The sequence below is a fragment of the Sceloporus occidentalis genome, unplaced genomic scaffold, assembly GCF_023333645.1.
Source record: "Sceloporus occidentalis isolate IW3139 unplaced genomic scaffold, rSceOcc1.0.p SCAF_4, whole genome shotgun sequence".
NCBI classification, from domain to species: domain Eukaryota; kingdom Metazoa; phylum Chordata; class Lepidosauria; order Squamata; family Phrynosomatidae; genus Sceloporus; species Sceloporus occidentalis.
In genome coordinates, this window is record NW_028316984.1 from 104,174,287 (window position 1) to 104,191,735 (window position 17,449).

At 41.6% G+C, this 17,449-nt stretch overlaps 1 protein-coding gene, 2 non-coding genes and 1 pseudogene across 5 annotated transcripts; 2 read left to right on the top strand and 2 right to left on the bottom strand.

Annotated features, from left to right (window-relative positions):
* Positions 1 to 2,707: 2,707 nt before the first annotated feature.
* On the bottom strand, positions 2,708 to 9,658 carry RPL27A (ribosomal protein L27a). Its single transcript, XM_089521137.1, has 5 exons — positions 9,605 to 9,658; positions 7,364 to 7,427; positions 5,818 to 5,893; positions 4,236 to 4,410; positions 2,708 to 2,875 (listed from the first exon to the last, which is right to left on the bottom strand). Exons 1-5 carry the CDS (start codon positions 9,605 to 9,607, stop codon positions 2,747 to 2,749), a joined length of 447 nt encoding a protein of 148 aa, XP_089377263.1. The 5' UTR covers positions 9,608 to 9,658; the 3' UTR covers positions 2,708 to 2,746.
* Positions 5,464 to 5,594, bottom strand: LOC149314442 (small nucleolar RNA SNORA3/SNORA45 family). The gene has a single exon (XR_016281178.1). It is a non-coding gene; the product is annotated as a small nucleolar RNA SNORA3/SNORA45 family (small nucleolar RNA).
* Positions 9,659 to 9,943: 285 nt separating the features above from the next.
* On the top strand, positions 9,944 to 13,901 carry LOC149314443 (INO80 complex subunit C pseudogene; annotated as a pseudogene). Of its 2 annotated transcripts, XR_016280924.1 has the most exons (4): positions 9,944 to 10,086; positions 11,339 to 11,413; positions 11,936 to 12,046; positions 13,111 to 13,901. The product of XR_016280924.1 is annotated as an INO80 complex subunit C pseudogene, transcript variant X2 (transcript). The 2 variants fall into 2 exon arrangements; XR_016280923.1 differs by lacking the exon at positions 11,936 to 12,046.
* On the top strand, positions 11,592 to 11,723 carry LOC149314444 (small nucleolar RNA SNORA3/SNORA45 family). The gene has a single exon (XR_016281177.1). It is a non-coding gene; the product is annotated as a small nucleolar RNA SNORA3/SNORA45 family (small nucleolar RNA).
* Positions 13,902 to 17,449: the final 3,548 nt, after the last annotated feature.

A 17,449-nucleotide genomic window follows, 5' to 3' on the forward strand; every position in this document is an offset into this window, starting at 1 on the left:
TATTTATTAGTGTTGTGTAAAAAACAATATTGGTAAGTCTTTTACTTTGAAAACACAATCCAAAATGAAACTTCATGGGTGTTTTCCTTTAGTTTTTCCAATTTATACCCCCCCCCTAATTGAAAAACCATCCAATTTTGATCCCCCCCCCTTAACTGTAAATAAACAGTGCTTTCCATAGGGGTAGATTTCAGAGATATAGTCATATTAGTCTGGAATACCAGTAAGCAAAGAGAATTTGCACTGCCTTTGAGATCAAGATCCAAAGCACACTACAGAAATAATCCAGTTTGAAACCACTTTCACTGCCCTGGCTTAATGCTAGAGATTTCTGGAACCTAGTTTTGCGAGACATTTAGCCTTCTCTGTCAGAGATCTGATGCCACAATAAATTACTATTCACAGGCTTCCCTAGCACTGAGAAGGGGCTGTTAAAGTGGTCTTAAACTGAATTATTTCTGCAGTGCGTTTTGTATTTAACACAGGAAACCTATCATGGGGTTTTCTTAGCAAGTTTCAGAGGGGGGTTGCCATTGCCATCCTGAGGCTAAGTGTTACTTGCCCATGGCCATCCAGTGGAGTTACATGGCTAAGCCAGGAATCCAACCCTGCTCTCCAGTCAGTCCAGTGCTCAAACTCGACACCACATTGGGTCTCAAAGTCGTTATCTAAATATTGCCAGTCGTTGAGGTTTACTATAGTACTCTGTATAAAATTCCAAGCTGCTTACCGGTAGTTTCCATTTATCTTCATGGAATCTCATATTCACATAGGATTTTTGAGAAAAATAGATAAACAAATTCATTGTCTTGGCAGTCTCTTCTGCTTGGCCATAATGTATGTTGTATATTTGGGACTGACAATGTTCATGAGAGTACAGTCGGCCCTTCTTATACACGGATTTTTTATACACGGATTCAAGCATACACAGTCTGAAAATGTTTCAAAAAAGTATAAATTTACCTTGATTTTCCTTTTTTTATTAGGGACACCATTTTGCTATGTCATTATATTTAATGGGGCTTGAGCATCCACGGATTTTGTTATACACGGGGGATCTTGGAACCAAACCCCAGCGTATAACAAGGGTCCACTGTATGTTCCAAAATCCATTTTTGTAATACCTTTTAAGGTGAACTTGAAGGTCATAAGGTATGCAAATTTGAGATCCCCATCAGGAAAGATGTTAGAAAGTAATGAGGTGAGGGTAGACAGCTGTCTGTATGGGGTTGTTTCCTAACCCAAGAACGTGTAAGAAATTCTCTGGCCATTTAAGTTAGACAATAGAATTTGTCTAGCACTACATTCCTAGCTTCTTTTCAAACATATTTGCTGATATAGGTTGCACAGTTACTAAGGGGAACAGTATGAATGTTTAGTTTAACTAATATAATCAGAATGCCACAAGTAGAAAAGTGATATCTCCAACTTCTGCAGTGATTGCCTCACTTTGAGATCCAACATTAAAATGGACTAGAGCTATTAAACAGGCTTCCTAGATGCCAGTTGGGATGCCCACATACACGCCATGAGGTTTTGCATTTTTGAGATTATGTGGATGCCCCTACATAGAGCTAATTAACTACAAAATCAAACTGTTTCCTGTCTGGTGATGAAGATCACATTTATCCTGAAGGCGTTTTTAGACTTATGCATGCTTAAGTGGCAGTTTTCACAAAGAATCATATGCAATAGGAAAGGAGGGGGGACTTCAAAGTGGCAAATTGTCCCATCATTTCCCAAACCCCATAGGGACAGGATAGCCTGCGCAAATGTGGGGCATCTCACTTTTTGAAAGGTTGTGTGGTTTGATTTGCCTTAATCCCTTCACTGGTTTCAGTGGCCCCTGTGCCACAGGATTGTACATAGCATTAAGGCTAATATAGAAGCATTCCTGGAAGTCTGGAGCCAACAAGAGGGCGCTCCCTCCTGTCCATCTGTCACCAACCGGCCTTGGAGGGAGAGAGGCAGGCCAACTCTATTGGGCCTAGCCAGAGTAAGAAGAGCCCTCCCTCCACTCTATCTGCCTTGGTCCTGGCCTCCAAGGGAGAGAACCACTGGACTTGATTCCTTTCCCCACCACAATTCCCTTCTCCTTTTTGTGTTATTTTTTAGACTGTAAGCCTGAGGGCAGGGAACTCTCTAATTTAACCATTTGTAAGATGCTCTGAGCACCTTTGTGGCTGTAGAGCAGGGTATACATACTCAAAATAGATTTTAAAAAAAAGGTTGCTTCTTCCTTTCGCCATTTTGGAACTTAATATTGATGAGGTTTTCCATGGATGTAACAAACCTCTTATTTATTCAAGGCATTTAATTATCGTGTCTCAAGCTACCAATACTCCCACAGGAGAGGTAGGATGATTAAAATAATTTGGTTGATGGAATTAAGTTCTGAACCTGAATTATTGAACCAGAGTGGATGGGTGTGGACACCTGAATGAAGCCTCCAGTAAATGAAGATCAGAGTTACCTGTTCCACTTTCATAAATTCAGTTGTTTAGTTCCTTTTCATAGCCCACAGGCAGCTTATTTGAGCATACAGAATATGCTATCTTCACAGATGTTTTTTGGACAATTTTAACAGAAGCGGAAATTCAATTTTGTATTTAAATACATGTTTTCTGACCATAATGAAATTAGCAGTTTCAGAATCAACAGCAAGGCTGTTTTCATCTTAAGCTTATCAAAACAAAACAGACTTAGATTGTTTGTTCATGCCTGTTTATTCAAGATAAAAAACCTTTTATGCCACTAACACACAGGCTCCACCAACTCCTTTGATTTTTTCTTCTGCTCTTCTGCTGAAAAATTTTGCTTTCACAATTACAGGCTGTTTTGGCAGCTTCCCTTTGCCCAGGACTTTGTAATAACCCTGAAAAGATAATACACTGTTAACACAAGTTCTACAATAATATACTCTGTTTCTTGAAACTACTACCTTTGAGATATACTAAATAAAATCCATGGACAAAGGATTTGGAGATACTATATATTAATTCTGTCCTCATAACTATCAGCTTTAGTGATATTTGTAAACTAAGGACTATAAGGCATGGAGACAGGAGAAGCTAGCTGAATTTTATACAGCCCACAGTATGATTTGCTGGTTCCTCTTCTTAACAGTGGTGGTAATATCAGCAGCAATGCAGGGATTGCACATTTAAAGATAGACATCTATTTTCCCCACCCAGGCTTTCCCATCTGCACTTTGACACCATGTGAACCAACAGTATGCACTTTTCTGGGTAAGCTTGGGAATGCCTTCAAAAGCTGGATGAACAGACACCCACCTAAAGGGGGATGTCTCTAGAAGGCAGTGAAAACATAGTTTGGTTCTACGAATGTAAAGCTAAGAAGTGAGTTTGGCTTCGACCTTAAGACAGCTATGAAGATGTACAGTAGATCAGGTTATATGATGACTGGCAAAATCTAACTCTTCAAATGCCCCTTAATTCCTTTATCCACAGTGGTATGGGATTCATTAGACTCTCACACATTGCTCCCAAGAAATCTTTTCTAGTTTACAGTCGTCTTTAGTAGAGCAAAGCTGGAGAATATTTTTCCAAGTACACAAGTTGTGTATATACAGTGCAACACAAGAGATGAACCAGGTGGTGGTGTTTTTTTAAAGGTAGGTATCCCACATTCTCAGAAAAGACACAGAATGCAGAAGTGCAGACTAAAACTCAGATCCTATAATGTAAGAGTTCTGCAGGTGGGATTCTGCTATTTTACTCTGCTTACACACTCTAGACTCATACCTTTTTCTGCAATAGCTCCCCGAATATTTGGGGGTAGAATCAGAGAAGCATCTGACCATGCCCCGTAGCAAGATACAAACTGGTCACATATTCTGCCAAGGTCTCAGCAAACATTGACATCAGTCTGCATATGTCTATGAAGCATAGTCGGATGCTTCTCCAATCCCCAGTGCTCTCCACCAGCCATGGAATCACCATTTAGAGGCAGTATTTCAGAAAATCATGAGTCCTGGAGGGGCTTTAATCATTGCAGAAGATGGAAGAAAATACTAACCTCTGCAACAACTAGAAAGACACACACAGGTGTAAGGATACTGACAATGGTGTCAGCCACTGAATGACTACTAAAATAACTTCATAAACAGTTCATTCTTGATCTCTGAAGACACTAAATGCATTAAAATACTAGACAACCAAATTAGTTCTGTCATAATCTAGAATCAAAAAAAGGCAAGACTCAATGACACTTACTGCGCGTACAACATCAATCACTGGAGCTAATCCTGCAGGATTCTTGGCATAATTGAGCCTGGTCTGCTCACTAACCAGCGTCCACAGTTTATCCAAATTCACTGTAGGGCAGAAGTGCTGATTTTTTTTCAGATGGTAATGTCTCATACCAACTTTTCCAAAATAACCAGGATGACTAGGGGAAAAAATTGTTGCCAAAATAAAGTCATGGTGTCAATAATCTCGCAATGCATCTTCATCACTACCTAGATAGAGCTCATAAAAAGAATGAAATTTTTAAAGCTGACAGAATATGGCATTTCTCCCTGCAAACTAGTGACCCTCAGATTTATTGTTGCTTGTCTAGGACCCTCACGAGATAAATACACACAGCTATATGCTGTTTGTTTCCTGTATCTCAATGCTATTTCTGACCGCCAGCTTCAATTTCCAATGTGAGTATAAAGGTCTACAGCAGTCAATGGAAAGAAAATGACTACAGGATATTAAACTGTCAAAGGGCTACATCTAATTTCCACTAGCAGACTTTAAGCCCCTTCTCCTCATTTTGTAGCCACAAAACTGACTCCAAAAGGTTACCTAGCCCAACAGAGCTGGCTTTGGAAGTGCATGTGGGACTGACGAAGGGAAACTGCCTCCCTCCACCCAGTGATAGTTCTGCTGGATTCCACCATTTTGTCTGTTAACAAAATTTCAGTTAAAAAGTTGATTTATATAGGGATCATGCCACGGTATAAATGAACATTTTTACACTTTACACTTACTTCTTTATGTGCACTTAGGCAGTTGCCTCACTATTTCAGACACTGCCTGAGTACCATGAAAGATGTTATTGCAAACACAGCCCAAATTACATTATTTACTAGAAAGGGTTTTGGCATCACACATAAGCCATGTACCAAATTATACTACATGCCATAGCATAGTTTATGGTAAGGCTATACGCAACTTCCTAAAATATTTTAATTCAATGTAAATAATTACCATTAACTCTAACAATAAATTATTTTGATCATTGCATTTTCTTTTCAGAATACTACTGATAGTGTGCCAAAATCCTGGGGCTTTTTGATTATTTTGGACACCACATTCAATCTGCATTTCCTCCCAATAATCCTAGCAGGTCACTAGAGTTGTCAGAAAACCCTGAATGCTGATTATTGTTACCAAAACATTAAATGCTATTATCCATGTCATCCTGATGACCTGCATTCCCCCCAGTGAGAGATACTGTTACTAACCAGGCAACTGACTGGACTATTAAGAGGACAGTCAGTGAATAAAGGTAAGTGTTTACTCTCCGAGTACTATAGCACACCATGATAACAGACAATATCGAGATGTGACTCTAGTCTCGGCAATCTGTAGATCTATAGCTTCAAGTCAAGATTTATATGGAAGCTTCAGTGTTAAACTAAATCAGTCCCACTAACTTAAGTCTACCAGAGAAACAGTGTATTTCCCTATGCCTGGCTCAAAGCTTGAGTCTGTTTCTGAATACATTAACAAAATGAACCTGCTCTTTGTATTATACAATATTACAATGCTTATCACACCTATGTAAAAAGAAAAATAAGCTTACTATTTGTCAAAATTAATCCTGTGGTGGTGCATACCCCCAGCATTACCTCGGCCTCCAGGATGTTTCCTGTGTTTGCCTATGAGAGATTAAATTGTTTAGAAAGTTTATTTGGTATACAGAAAACAATTTCCTTAACATTTCCTCAAGTTCTGTTCCTCATGCAGATATTTATTGTCTTCATTATAGCTATGGTTAAGATATTTGTCGAACTGAACACTTAATTTAAATGTGGAGCTTTTTCGTACAGGTAACACTCCTTTTTATAAAGGCTTTTTATACCTCAATGTCCCCCTTACTCTCTGTGTTCTGTCTACTCTAGTTGGAAGTTGCTGAGGGCTTTTTTTTTTTTGGGGGGGGGGGTTAGTAACTGGCATTATGAAGCAAGGCTGAGAAATACAGACTTTCAGTGCCAGACTACAGCAGTATCTGCAGTAAATGAAGTTTTGAGCTGGGAAAGAGCAGGAATTTGTTCTAGCCATTCCTACTATAGCTGTGTGTGCCTTCCCACAACAGGCAAAGTAAATGGCAAATGCTTTCAGAATCTTGTAAACTCAATCCTAGAGGAGGGCTCCAAGGTCCGTTCAGCCTTCCTTTCTTTCGTAGGTTGATAAAATGAGTACCCAGCTTGGGGGCAATTGGCTTACACAATGGCCTGTTACAGACAGCCAAAATAAAGCTGCTTCGAGTCACAGTGGAAATATGGTGTTTCAGTGATGCATGCGTCCTAAGAGTCCAGAAGTCGCACCAAAGCCATGCTCCAGTCCTTAGGGCTGGAGCGTGGCTTTGGTGCGACTTCTGGACTCTTAGGACACATACATAATTGAAACACCATACCTCCACTGTGACTCGAAGCAGCTTTATTTTGGCTGTCTGTAACAGGCCATTGTAAAACACTTAGGTAGTGCTAGTGCACTGATAAGCAGTAGAAATGTACTTGCTATTGCTATTCAGAGCATCTTCTGTCTTTTTGGATTGTACAAAATGAAGATTACAATCCTACACACAATTATGTGGAAATTAAATCCCAATAAATTCAGTGGAACTGTATAGGACTGCAATGTAAAGTATTTATCCTTTAGCCCTCTAACAAATGATCTTGCTTTTGATTCGAAAACACTGACCTACAGATTTCATAACTATGCTAAATAATTATTGTTGTTTTGTGCCTTCAAGCCATTTCTGACTTATGGCAACCCTAAAACGAAACTACCATAGGGTTTTCTTGGCAAGATTTGTTCAGAGGATTGCCATTGCTATTGTCTTCCCCCAAAGCTGAAATCATGCAAGTTGCCCCAGGTGAGTTTCATGGCCAAGCAGGGAATCGAACCCTGATCTCTTGAGTCACAGTCCAGCATTCAAACCACTACACCATGCTGGCTTAATTGTTACATTTTGTACTGCCAAGCTAGTAAAATAAGATTAACTCTGAACCTAAAATATTGCATATTTTTTACATTTCATATCAAATGTCACCTCCCTGCAGAAGGAAAGTGATCCCCTTCCACATAATCAACATTTCCAGAAATATTACATCTCTAGTACTTACCAATACGGCCATGGCCATGACTCACATGGCCTCTCAGTTTCCTGGTTTTCCTCAGCCTAGAAGGCTTAAAAGATAAGACTTGTGTTAAATAAAAATTTTACATCAGAAAAATATACATCATTTGGTGCTATAGAGCTTTGAAAACAGGATACCTAAATAACGTATTTAAGAAATACTCTTTTCAAAATTTGTTTAGTATCTTCCATATACAACCATGTGCATTATACAAGGATATTTAAAATCTTTTAAAACATCTTTGCCTGATGAAGAAGCCAGTGAAGCTTCAAAATCTTACAACATATATTTTTTTGCATCTGGTTGATCTGACAAAGGTATCACTGTTTTGTGGATTTTGGATGTTCTTTTACTTTGCTACATAGCTGTGTTGGTATATGATTAGCTACTCGGTATATTATTTAGAAATGCAGTTTCACTGTCCAAAAACAAAAAGGGGCAAGCAAAGTGACTAAGGGGATGTAAACACAGCAAATAGAAGAGTTCTAGATGTGACTTTAAAGGTCTCATTCTCTGCAATGCTATACATTTAGGGACTGAAGGAAAATTTCATGAAGGCAGCATTCTTATTTGAAAGGCAATGCCTCCATTTCACCCCTCTGTAACATAACAACACTCTTGAATACACCTAGCATCACTGACAAACAGCCTAATTGAGTGGTAGAATTCAAAGATATAGTTGTGTTAGTCTGCAGAATCAGTACGTAAAGAGATCTTGTAGCACCTTTGAGGCTATCTGAAAGAAAGGAATTGGCAGCATGAGCTTTCACAGGCTTCAGTCTACTTCCTCAGATGCATTCGATAGACTAATTAAGTGTTGCAGGAACTCTGAATGCAGGATTCTAATCTAAACCAACAGGAGGGTCTTTATACTCAAAAATGCATACTCAAAAAACTATTTAACAGAAACCACCTGTGGTTTCAGATGCTTTGAGGACCCATCAGGCCAAGTAAACATAACAACCATGGTGCACAGAATTTCTAGCAAGAAGCTCAAATATTAAATTCAGACCTCAGGGCTGAAGTCATCCCATCCCATGCATTAATACATAGTCATAGGGTCTCTAAGGTGATCAAAACAGGGAATCAGCTCGTGCACCAGAAGAATCTTATTATACATACAAATCTTGAAAGGAGGCCATAATTGGGAGGGAAAGCTTGTTCTGCACTTGAGGAGGGCTCTCTCACAGGGAAAGCCCATCCCCTACAAACCAGGCTACACTACTCATTCCCAAACACTGGTCTTCCAGGTATTTTTCATGTCAGCTCCCAGAACTGACTCTTGGCTAAGCTGGTTGGGGCTTCTGGGAGCTGAAGTCTAAAGCAGCTTGAGGACTAAAGTTTAGGAACCACTATAAAAATAATGCAGTTTGACGCCACTCTAAGGTGCAGTGTCCAAAATGTCCAATGCAATTCTACAGTATCCAGGTCAAAGGAAGTAGTAGTCCCAGTCCGTTCTGCTTTGGCCAGACCTCACCTGGAATAAATACTGTGCCCAGTTGTGGGCACACAGTTCAAGGAGGATATTGGCAAGCTGGGACCTGTGCTGAGGAACGTGACCAAGATGACCAAAGGTCTGGAACGCAGCACACATTATGTTCAAAGACACACTGCTGAAATAATCCAGTCTGAGACCGCTTTAACTTCCCTGGCTCAGTGCTAGGGAATCCTGGGAATTGCAGTTTACTGTGGTACCAGATCTCCCTGACAGAGAAGATAAAGCTTATTTTAGCCCGCCTCGCCCAACGGTTTGAGGAGGGTCACAAAATAAGCAAACAACAATAAAATGCGTATAAATATAAAGATAACCCACCTTCCCAACCTAAATGTCTCACAAAACTACAGCTCCCAGAATTCCCTGCCACTGAGCCAGGGCAGTTAAAGCGGGTCTCAAGGGGGGCCATTTCTGCAGTGCGTGCTTTGGACCAGGGGAATCCTGGGGCCTGGTAGTTTCGCGAGGCGTGATATCGGCTCCTCTGTCAGAAAGCTCTGCACCAAAGTAGAAATCCCAGCCCTTGGGAGCCCTTTCTCTAGACTGCAGATGCACCCTCAGAGCCACTTATGGGCAGCTTCAGCCTCCCTTTCCACCTTCTCCCACAATGAGACCCAGGAGGACGGGACCCTCTCTCCTTCCCCCACCGACTGAGGCACTGGAGGGACTTGGATGGTCCTCCAATGGCCGAACTGCCCCCAGAAGCCAAGGACTCGCGCAGCCCTGCCACCTACCATCTTGCCGGGCCACGGAAAGAGAGAGCGAGGGGAGAGAGGAAGGCCCTTCTCGCGAGATTTCCTAATTAAGCCCACTCAAAGCTCGCGATACTTCAATCACGAGGAAGGGGAGGGACTTGGCGAGAAGGAGGGGGCACGAGGCTCACTTCCGGGTTCCGTCCAAAGGGGGAGGGGCGTGGCTGGCTTTTAAGTGCAACAGTGCTTCCTGCAGAAATACATGACTCGCTGGAGGTGACCAGTGAGTTGCAAAGGGCTAGAGCGGCTCGGAAGCTCTGCGCGTCGAGAAAATGGCGGCCAGTGGCGGGTTCCATGTATAACCGGAAGTTCATGTTTACGTCATTTCCCGTGTGCGGTTTTATTATCCCTCTCTTCCTCTTCCCTTTCTTTCTTTCGAGCGGTGAGTCTGAGGAAGCGGTGTTTGGCCTCTAGCTGCGTCCACACTGAAAAACTGATCCATTTTGACGCCGGTTTTATTCCTGGTAACTTCTGTTCATTGGAAATAGATCATGGGTCATCATCCTTTGTCTTTTCCAGCCACTTCCCTTCTCTTGTTGTGTGGCTCAGGTCCAGAAGGCGCTGCAGAAATGACCCAGTTTGAGGCAGCTTTCCCTGCCCTGCCTGGCTCAGCGCTAGCAAATCCTAGAAGTGTAGTTTTGTGAGACATTGAGCCTCTCTGTCAGAGAAGCTACGCTTCCCAGGATTCCCTGGCACTGGGCCCGGGCAGTTAGTGGTCTTAAACGGGATTGTTTCTGCAGTGTGTCCTGGCCCTGCCTTGGCCATCGCCCCGTAATCTCAAGGTCTTTTGGCTCCTTCACGCTCCCTTCTGCTGTGCTGTTCTACAGTTTTTAAAACCTTGCAAGTAGAGCAACTGACTGGCTAAGTACAGGCTTAACTTGCTTAGTTTCGGTTCTTTTTAAAACACGTGCAAGATCTTGGCATGCTGGGTTCTCTGCCTTCATTTTTATACAAGTCAGGAGCCGGGTTGGGGGCAGGGCAGCTTCATCAGCAGCCCAGAGGACTCAATCTGGCGCTTTTCCGGACCAAGGAGGAGCGGCAAAAGGCTGCTTCTCTGTGGTCCCCAAAAGAGGCGTCCTTGGGGCTTCATGCCCCAGGAGACCCCGACAGGTGTAGCCTCCTGGCCCCTTTCTTGCATGGTTTCATTCCTGCAGCCATCTGGTTGCTGTGCGGGAACAAAGCTTGAGGCACCGCAATGAAAAGGGGCTGCCTAGAACAGCTCCTTTGTTGTGGTGTTGCACCAGGAAGTGGCGCCGTCATGATGCCACTTTCTGTGTGCCACATTTGGGCACTCAGCGGTGGTGCCAGCATCATGGCGGCCCCCATGTAGATGAGAGGCCGCCATGATGACACCGCCACCACGCAGTAAGGTTGCGGGGCCTGCAGACGCTCCCCCTGGGCAACCCTATTATGTGTCCAGGCCAGCACAAAGCACCAGTCTGGATCAGGCCTTAGACTACCATATAGTGCGCCTGCGCCAGACGCAGCTTTAACCTTACACAGAAGGCAAGCCCCATTTAACACAATGGCACATGTGCCTGTCACACGTGGCAGCACACACCCATCGTTTTAAACAATGTGTGAGCATAGATGTTCTTTCTATACGCGCTCTGTGTGTGTAACGGATCCCCTGCATACGGAAAGGGTCCGCTGTAGTCCTGTTTCAGTATTCTGAGAAATATTCTGTACATTTTCATCATTCGTTTTTTCTTTTAGACAAACATGAAATATCTAGAAGGTCAGAATAATACTGGAAAGTTATAGTGCCATTGAATCAACTGCTGAGACCAGGTCAGTATTTTACTTTAAGAACATTGACTTCCATTGTCATTAGTGAAAATACTTTTCATTACATTTTCATTCTTAATAGAAATAAAAGCGAACAATAACATGTTTTATAACATATCACATAATTCCAAATGGAACTAAGCTATTGTGCTGTGAGCATACCTGAATGAGGAACCTATATACCGAGGCTAGAGTCACATTTAGATGTCCTCAGTCATCGTAGTGTGCTATAGTACTCGGAGAGAAATCACTGACCTTTATTCACTGACTTGTTTATTCAGTAGCAGAGTCAGTCTCCAGGTTTGTCACAAGTCTACACCTCAGCTTCCCTGAACCTCCTGTAGCTCTGGGAAGCAAAATAGCCCTTGCTCAAGTGGTTCATGTTCTTAAAAGGAAGGCAAGCAAGAACAAGTTCTTTTTTAAAAATAAAAACATGCTGACTTATACAGACTTCCAAGAACGTTGTAGATATTTTTCTGTATATCCCACACAAGGGCTTTACTCTCGTTTCTTTTTGCTTTCTAGCCATTCTGTTTATTTTGGAAATGTAGGTCCAAGAGCTTGGAGAAAATGACAATATCAGACAAACAATGTTTCTTAGTGAACAGAAGAAACTGAACTGTGCTTGAAATTAAGGTTAATTAGCCCCTCTTTTTGATGTTCTATATTTGCTAGGTGTGTGAGAAAAGGACACAGACTTTGGATTACACTATTCTACACAGTATTAAAATATGTGGACAGTACTCCATTGTCATCCAAGCCTTTATTTGTTAACACCTGTTTACAGTAAATATATTTTAAAGGTGAAGTATTAACAACTGGATTTGCCTTGCTAAATCACTTGCACTTATTAAAATGTTAAGTGTTCTAGATATATCGGTCCTTACCTATGAACATTGTCAGGGATCATTGCAAAAAGCTGTAACATTTGGATGTAAAAGATAGCCCTCTGGTAGCTGTTTCTTGTATATGCACCAGTTTCAATTTTTAGTCTAAAAATGACTGTCCAGAGTTTGGTGAAGTGCAATCCTCCAGATGTTACTCATCTTCCCTTCCCAGCATCCCTCAGTCTTACCCATTGAGGGGAGTTTCTGTCTTAACATCTAGATAGGGCTGCACTGTGCCCACCACAGACTGATGCATTTTAAAGTAACCTTTAAAAGTAGCTACTAGCAAAACCTTCATTTTTCTATATTATCCTATATTGTTTTGTTGACCAACAGAATTGTCCAGATTTGTCCCTTTACTGAAAGTGGAACCTAATGCTGTGCTAATCGAAGAGCTTCTGTGAGTGGTATCAGAAACTCTAATTGCACTCTGAAGAATATTTTTGAGCTCTATTCATAGTGTTCCCAAATATTTGTTGACACTGAGGCCAGAGTCACATTCTGACATGTTCATTGTTTTTAACATGCCATAGCTCTCGTAGAAAAGCATTTCATGTGTCAGTAACAGAGTTAATGCCTTAAACCGAATAATTTCTTGCAATGATAGAAAACTGGTTTTGTATGACCAGGCAATAGCTCTTTTTTGTCATCTAAAGAAGTTAATCTCAACATGATTTGGACAGCTAAAGTAGTTAGAACGAGACAGAGAAGATCAAATGAGCTTAATTACAGGATAGTGATTTAAGATGTGTGTTGCTGGCATAGCACTGGACATGTTGCATAGCAATATCTTTCCCCCCTTCTTTTCATCAGGCATGAATTACGTGTAAATGAAAGGAGACTTCTGGGAAGCCACTGTTATGGCAGCCTTAAGCCCTGTTGCTGTTTCCCCATCAAGCACACAGATGCCACCAGCACCCTTGTCTGCTACCTCTCCTGGACTAGGGGCAGGAGCTTCAGTGACTCGTGGTAAAAAGCGACCCTCCAGTCCTGGTAATGGTAGCTTGGGTAAGAAGAAGCGGTTGGCAGCTTTGGCTGGCAGTGGAAATTTCTTTCAAAGTACAAATACAGAAGCAGTAAATGAAAATAAAACTCTGAACACTGACTCCAGCACAGGATCGGTAGAGACTTCTAGTAAGCCATTGCCATTTAAAGCTCCAAGCTTCATTCATTCTGGGATTGGGGGAGCTGCAGCTGGTAAGAAGAACAGAACCTGGAAAAATCTGAAACAAATCCTTACATCAGAGAAGACATTGCCATGGCAGGTGAATGATCCAAATTACTTCAGTATTGATGCTCCTCCTTCTTTTAAACCACATAAGAAATACTCTGATATTTCAGGACTTCCTGCAAATTACACTGATCCACAGAGCAAACTGAGATTTAGTACCACTGAAGAATTTGCCTACATTCGGATGCTTCCTTCAGATATTGTTACAGGTTATCTGACTCTCAGAAAAGCAACAAATGTTGTTCCCTGAGTGGCAAAGCTTAGACTTAATTTGAAGTGGTGATGGGAATCAAACGTCCAGTGGCACAGATGGGTTGTGTGTGTGTATTTGTTTATAACTGATAACTAAATAAAAAGTCTGTAAAATCCCAAACTGCTTGGATTCCATTTATTTTCATGGAATTTCTGTCTATCCATATACATTTTTTGAGGAAGAGTTATGTAAAATCAATTACCGAGTTGTGTCTTGGCAGTCTCTATAATGTGCTTTTTGTGTAACTTGCTTCTGTGTTATGATCATATGACAAAGTATTTATGAGACTTTTTGTCCCAAAATCCTTTTGTGTAATACATTTACTAGTCAAACACAAATGTCATAAAACTGTTCAAATTCTTGAAGTCTACATCAGGCAACATGCTACGAAGTTAGAAGCTTGTCTTCAGGTTGAGATTGTGTTACCTGCATGGGTCTGTGGTCTAATGATAGAACTTGTTTTGTGGTTAGCTGCCTTCGAGTCAACCTTAACTCATGGTGACCTGGTGAATGAGACATCTCTAAGACCCCCCTATCTTCTACCTCCATGCTCAGGTCCTGTAGGCTCAGGCCTGTGATTTCCCTGGCTGAGTCTTATCATAGAATCAGAGATTTGGGACAAACCGCAAGGGTCATCTAGTCCAAGCCCCCTGCCATGCAGGAACTTACAATCAAAGCACCCCTGACAGATGGCCATCCAGCCTCTCTTTAAAAATCTCCAAAGAAGGAGACTTCACTACTCTCCAAGGAAGTGTTCCACTGTTGAACAGTTCTTACCATCCGGGAGTTCCTCCTAATGTTGAGGTGGAATCTCTTTTCCTGTAGCTTGCCTCCATTGTTCCATGCCCTATTCTCTGGAGCAGCAGAAAACAAGCTTGCTCTATCCTCAATATGACACTCGTTCAGATACTTATACAGGGGTATCATATAATCTCTTAATCATTTCTTCTCCAAGCTAAACATACCCAACTCCCTAAGTCACTCTTCATAAACTATGGTTTCCAAACCTTTCACTATTTTGGTCACCCTCCTCTGGACACGTTCCAACTTGTCAACATTCTTTTTGAATTGGGCCCAGAACTAGACACAGTATTCCAGGTGTGGCCTGACCAAAGCAGAATACAGTGGCAGTATTACTTTCCTTGATCTAGACCAGTGATGGCGAACCTATGGCACACGTGCCAGAGGTGGCACTCAGAGCCCTCTTTGTGGGCACATGTGCTGTCGCCCCAGCATAGAGTTTGCCAGAGTTTGTTACTAGAAAGCCAAAGGGACATGGCACTTTGCAATAAATAAGTGGGTTTTGGGTTGCAGTTTGGGCACTCAGCCTCTAAAAGGTTCACCATCACTGATCTAGACACTATGGCCTGTTACAGACTGCCAAAATAAAGCTGCTTCGGGTCTCTTTGGAGGTATGCTGTTTAAATGATGCATGCATCCTAAGAATCCGGAAGCTGCACCAAAGCTGCACTCCAGTGCTTAGGAATGGAGTGTGGCTTTGGTGCGACCTCCGGACTCTTAGGACCCATGCATCATTTAAATAGCATACCTCCAAAGAGACACGAAGCAGCTTTATTTTGGCAGTCTGTAACAGGCCTATGCTTCTATTGATGCAGTATAGAATTGCATTGACCATTTTAGCTGCTGCATCACACTGTTGACTCATGTTCAACTTGTAGTCTGCTAGGACTCCTAGATCCTTTTCACATGAAGTCTTGTTAAGCCAGGTGTCCCCCATCCTATATTTGTGCATTTCATTTTTCCATCCTAAGTGCAGTACCTTACATTTCTCCCTCTTGAAGTTCATTTTGTTAGCTTTGGCCCAGCTTTCTAATCCATCTGGCATGTAATCTTCCTTTGTTTCTGCTGCCCCACTTGACCATGAAAACCCACTAGCTGACCTTAGGCCAGTCATACTCTCAGCCTCAGGGGAAGGCAAAAGCAACCTCCCTCAACAAATCCTGCCAAATCTTGGTGATAAGTTTACTTTAGGGTCCCCATAAATTGGAAATGACTTGAAGGCACACAAGAACAAATGACATGTAGTAGTCTTTCAGGGTTAGTGGGTTGAAGAGCGTGTGTCATTAGGAGAGTTATAGGGGGTCTGAGTTAGCTAGGAGATGAGGGATGTGCTTTAGATGTTTTAAATAGTTATGTTAAAATTCTGTTAAAGTATTTTGATATTACATACTTTTGGCCTCTGGGAACACTGTGGGGGAGCATCTTCTGAGCCCCCACCCTATAGACATTCTTAGCTAAACCACGGGCTTGAAGAAAGTTCGTTGAGTGGGCAACTCAGTCTGCTTCACTGCTTCTTTACCTTTTCTAGTTGTAGATGCTGCTATCCTCATTAAGGGGCTCGTAAAGGACCTTGGAGTTCCTATGACTGATATTCAAAGCAAGTATCCTGCATCTGCTGTATTATTATTATTATTATTATTCAATCCTTTTTGCACTAAAATGGCCCTTACTTCTGGCTAAATAATTATGCCGGATAATAAAGTTCTTAGCTAAATTACTCTGCAGTTTTTATTGTTAAATTTACAAAATAGTTTTTTAAAAAAGAAAGTCGGCTCTTCTTATACACAGATTTTTTATACACGGATTCAAGCATACATGGTTTGAAAATGTTCCAAAAAAGTATAAATTTCAAATATCAAACCTTGATTTTCCATTATTTACAGTATAAGGGACACCATTTTGTTGTCATATTTAATGGGACTTGAGCATACACAGATTTTGTTATACATAGGGGATCTTGGAACCAAACCCCAGTGTATAACAAGGGTCCACTGTACCAAATATATTTGCTCCCTTCATGTCATTTCCCCTCTCCAGCAGCAGCATTTCTAGAGATTTTATATCTATAGTACTTACCAGTATAGCCATGAGCAATGTGGCCCTTAATTTTCCTAGCCTTCCCAAGAATAGAAAGCTTAAAGCTGTGCTTCACAGGCTAGCATTTTTCCTCCCAGTGTGTGAGGAACTGACACTGTATTTGTTCCCATTGGCTACAGTTGTTTTTCTTTCCTGGAAACTTGCAGGGACCAACAGCCAATGTGAGTAATACTGGCTTGAAAGGCTTGTTTAGGAAAAAAACCATACAAAATTATAGGGATGCAATGTTGCCTTTACAAAGCTACATGATATTCAACAAGTATGGCCTTCCTTTATCTCTTCATTGGAGGACTGTTGTGCATATTGAATTTGTGCCATTAAATGTGAACACTCCCCCCCCCCCCATAAGAGGGGAAGCTCCCTTGGCACCAGAAAATATTGCTAGCTAAGAATTTTCAGGACAAACCAAATAATTAACCTATGTTTTACCATGCTCACAATAGGTATACTATGTATAGTAGCTCTAAAATTCTGAATAAAAGGCACTCCTTTGTCACGTTATTCACCCTGTTATAAAACCAATAAAGCCTAATTATTGTTTATTGAAAAGTTCTGTTCGTTTCAGTGGATCCACCTTGTTGTTAACTGCCCTCAAGTTGGACTTGACTCATGGTGACCCTGTGAATGAGATATCTCCAATCCTCCCTATCCTCAACTGTTCTGCTTAGATCCAGCAGGTTCAGGCCAGTGGCCTCCCTGATTGAGTCTAGCCATCTGGCATGTGGTCTTGCTCTCTGCTTCCCTCTACCCTGACTAGCATTATAGTCTTT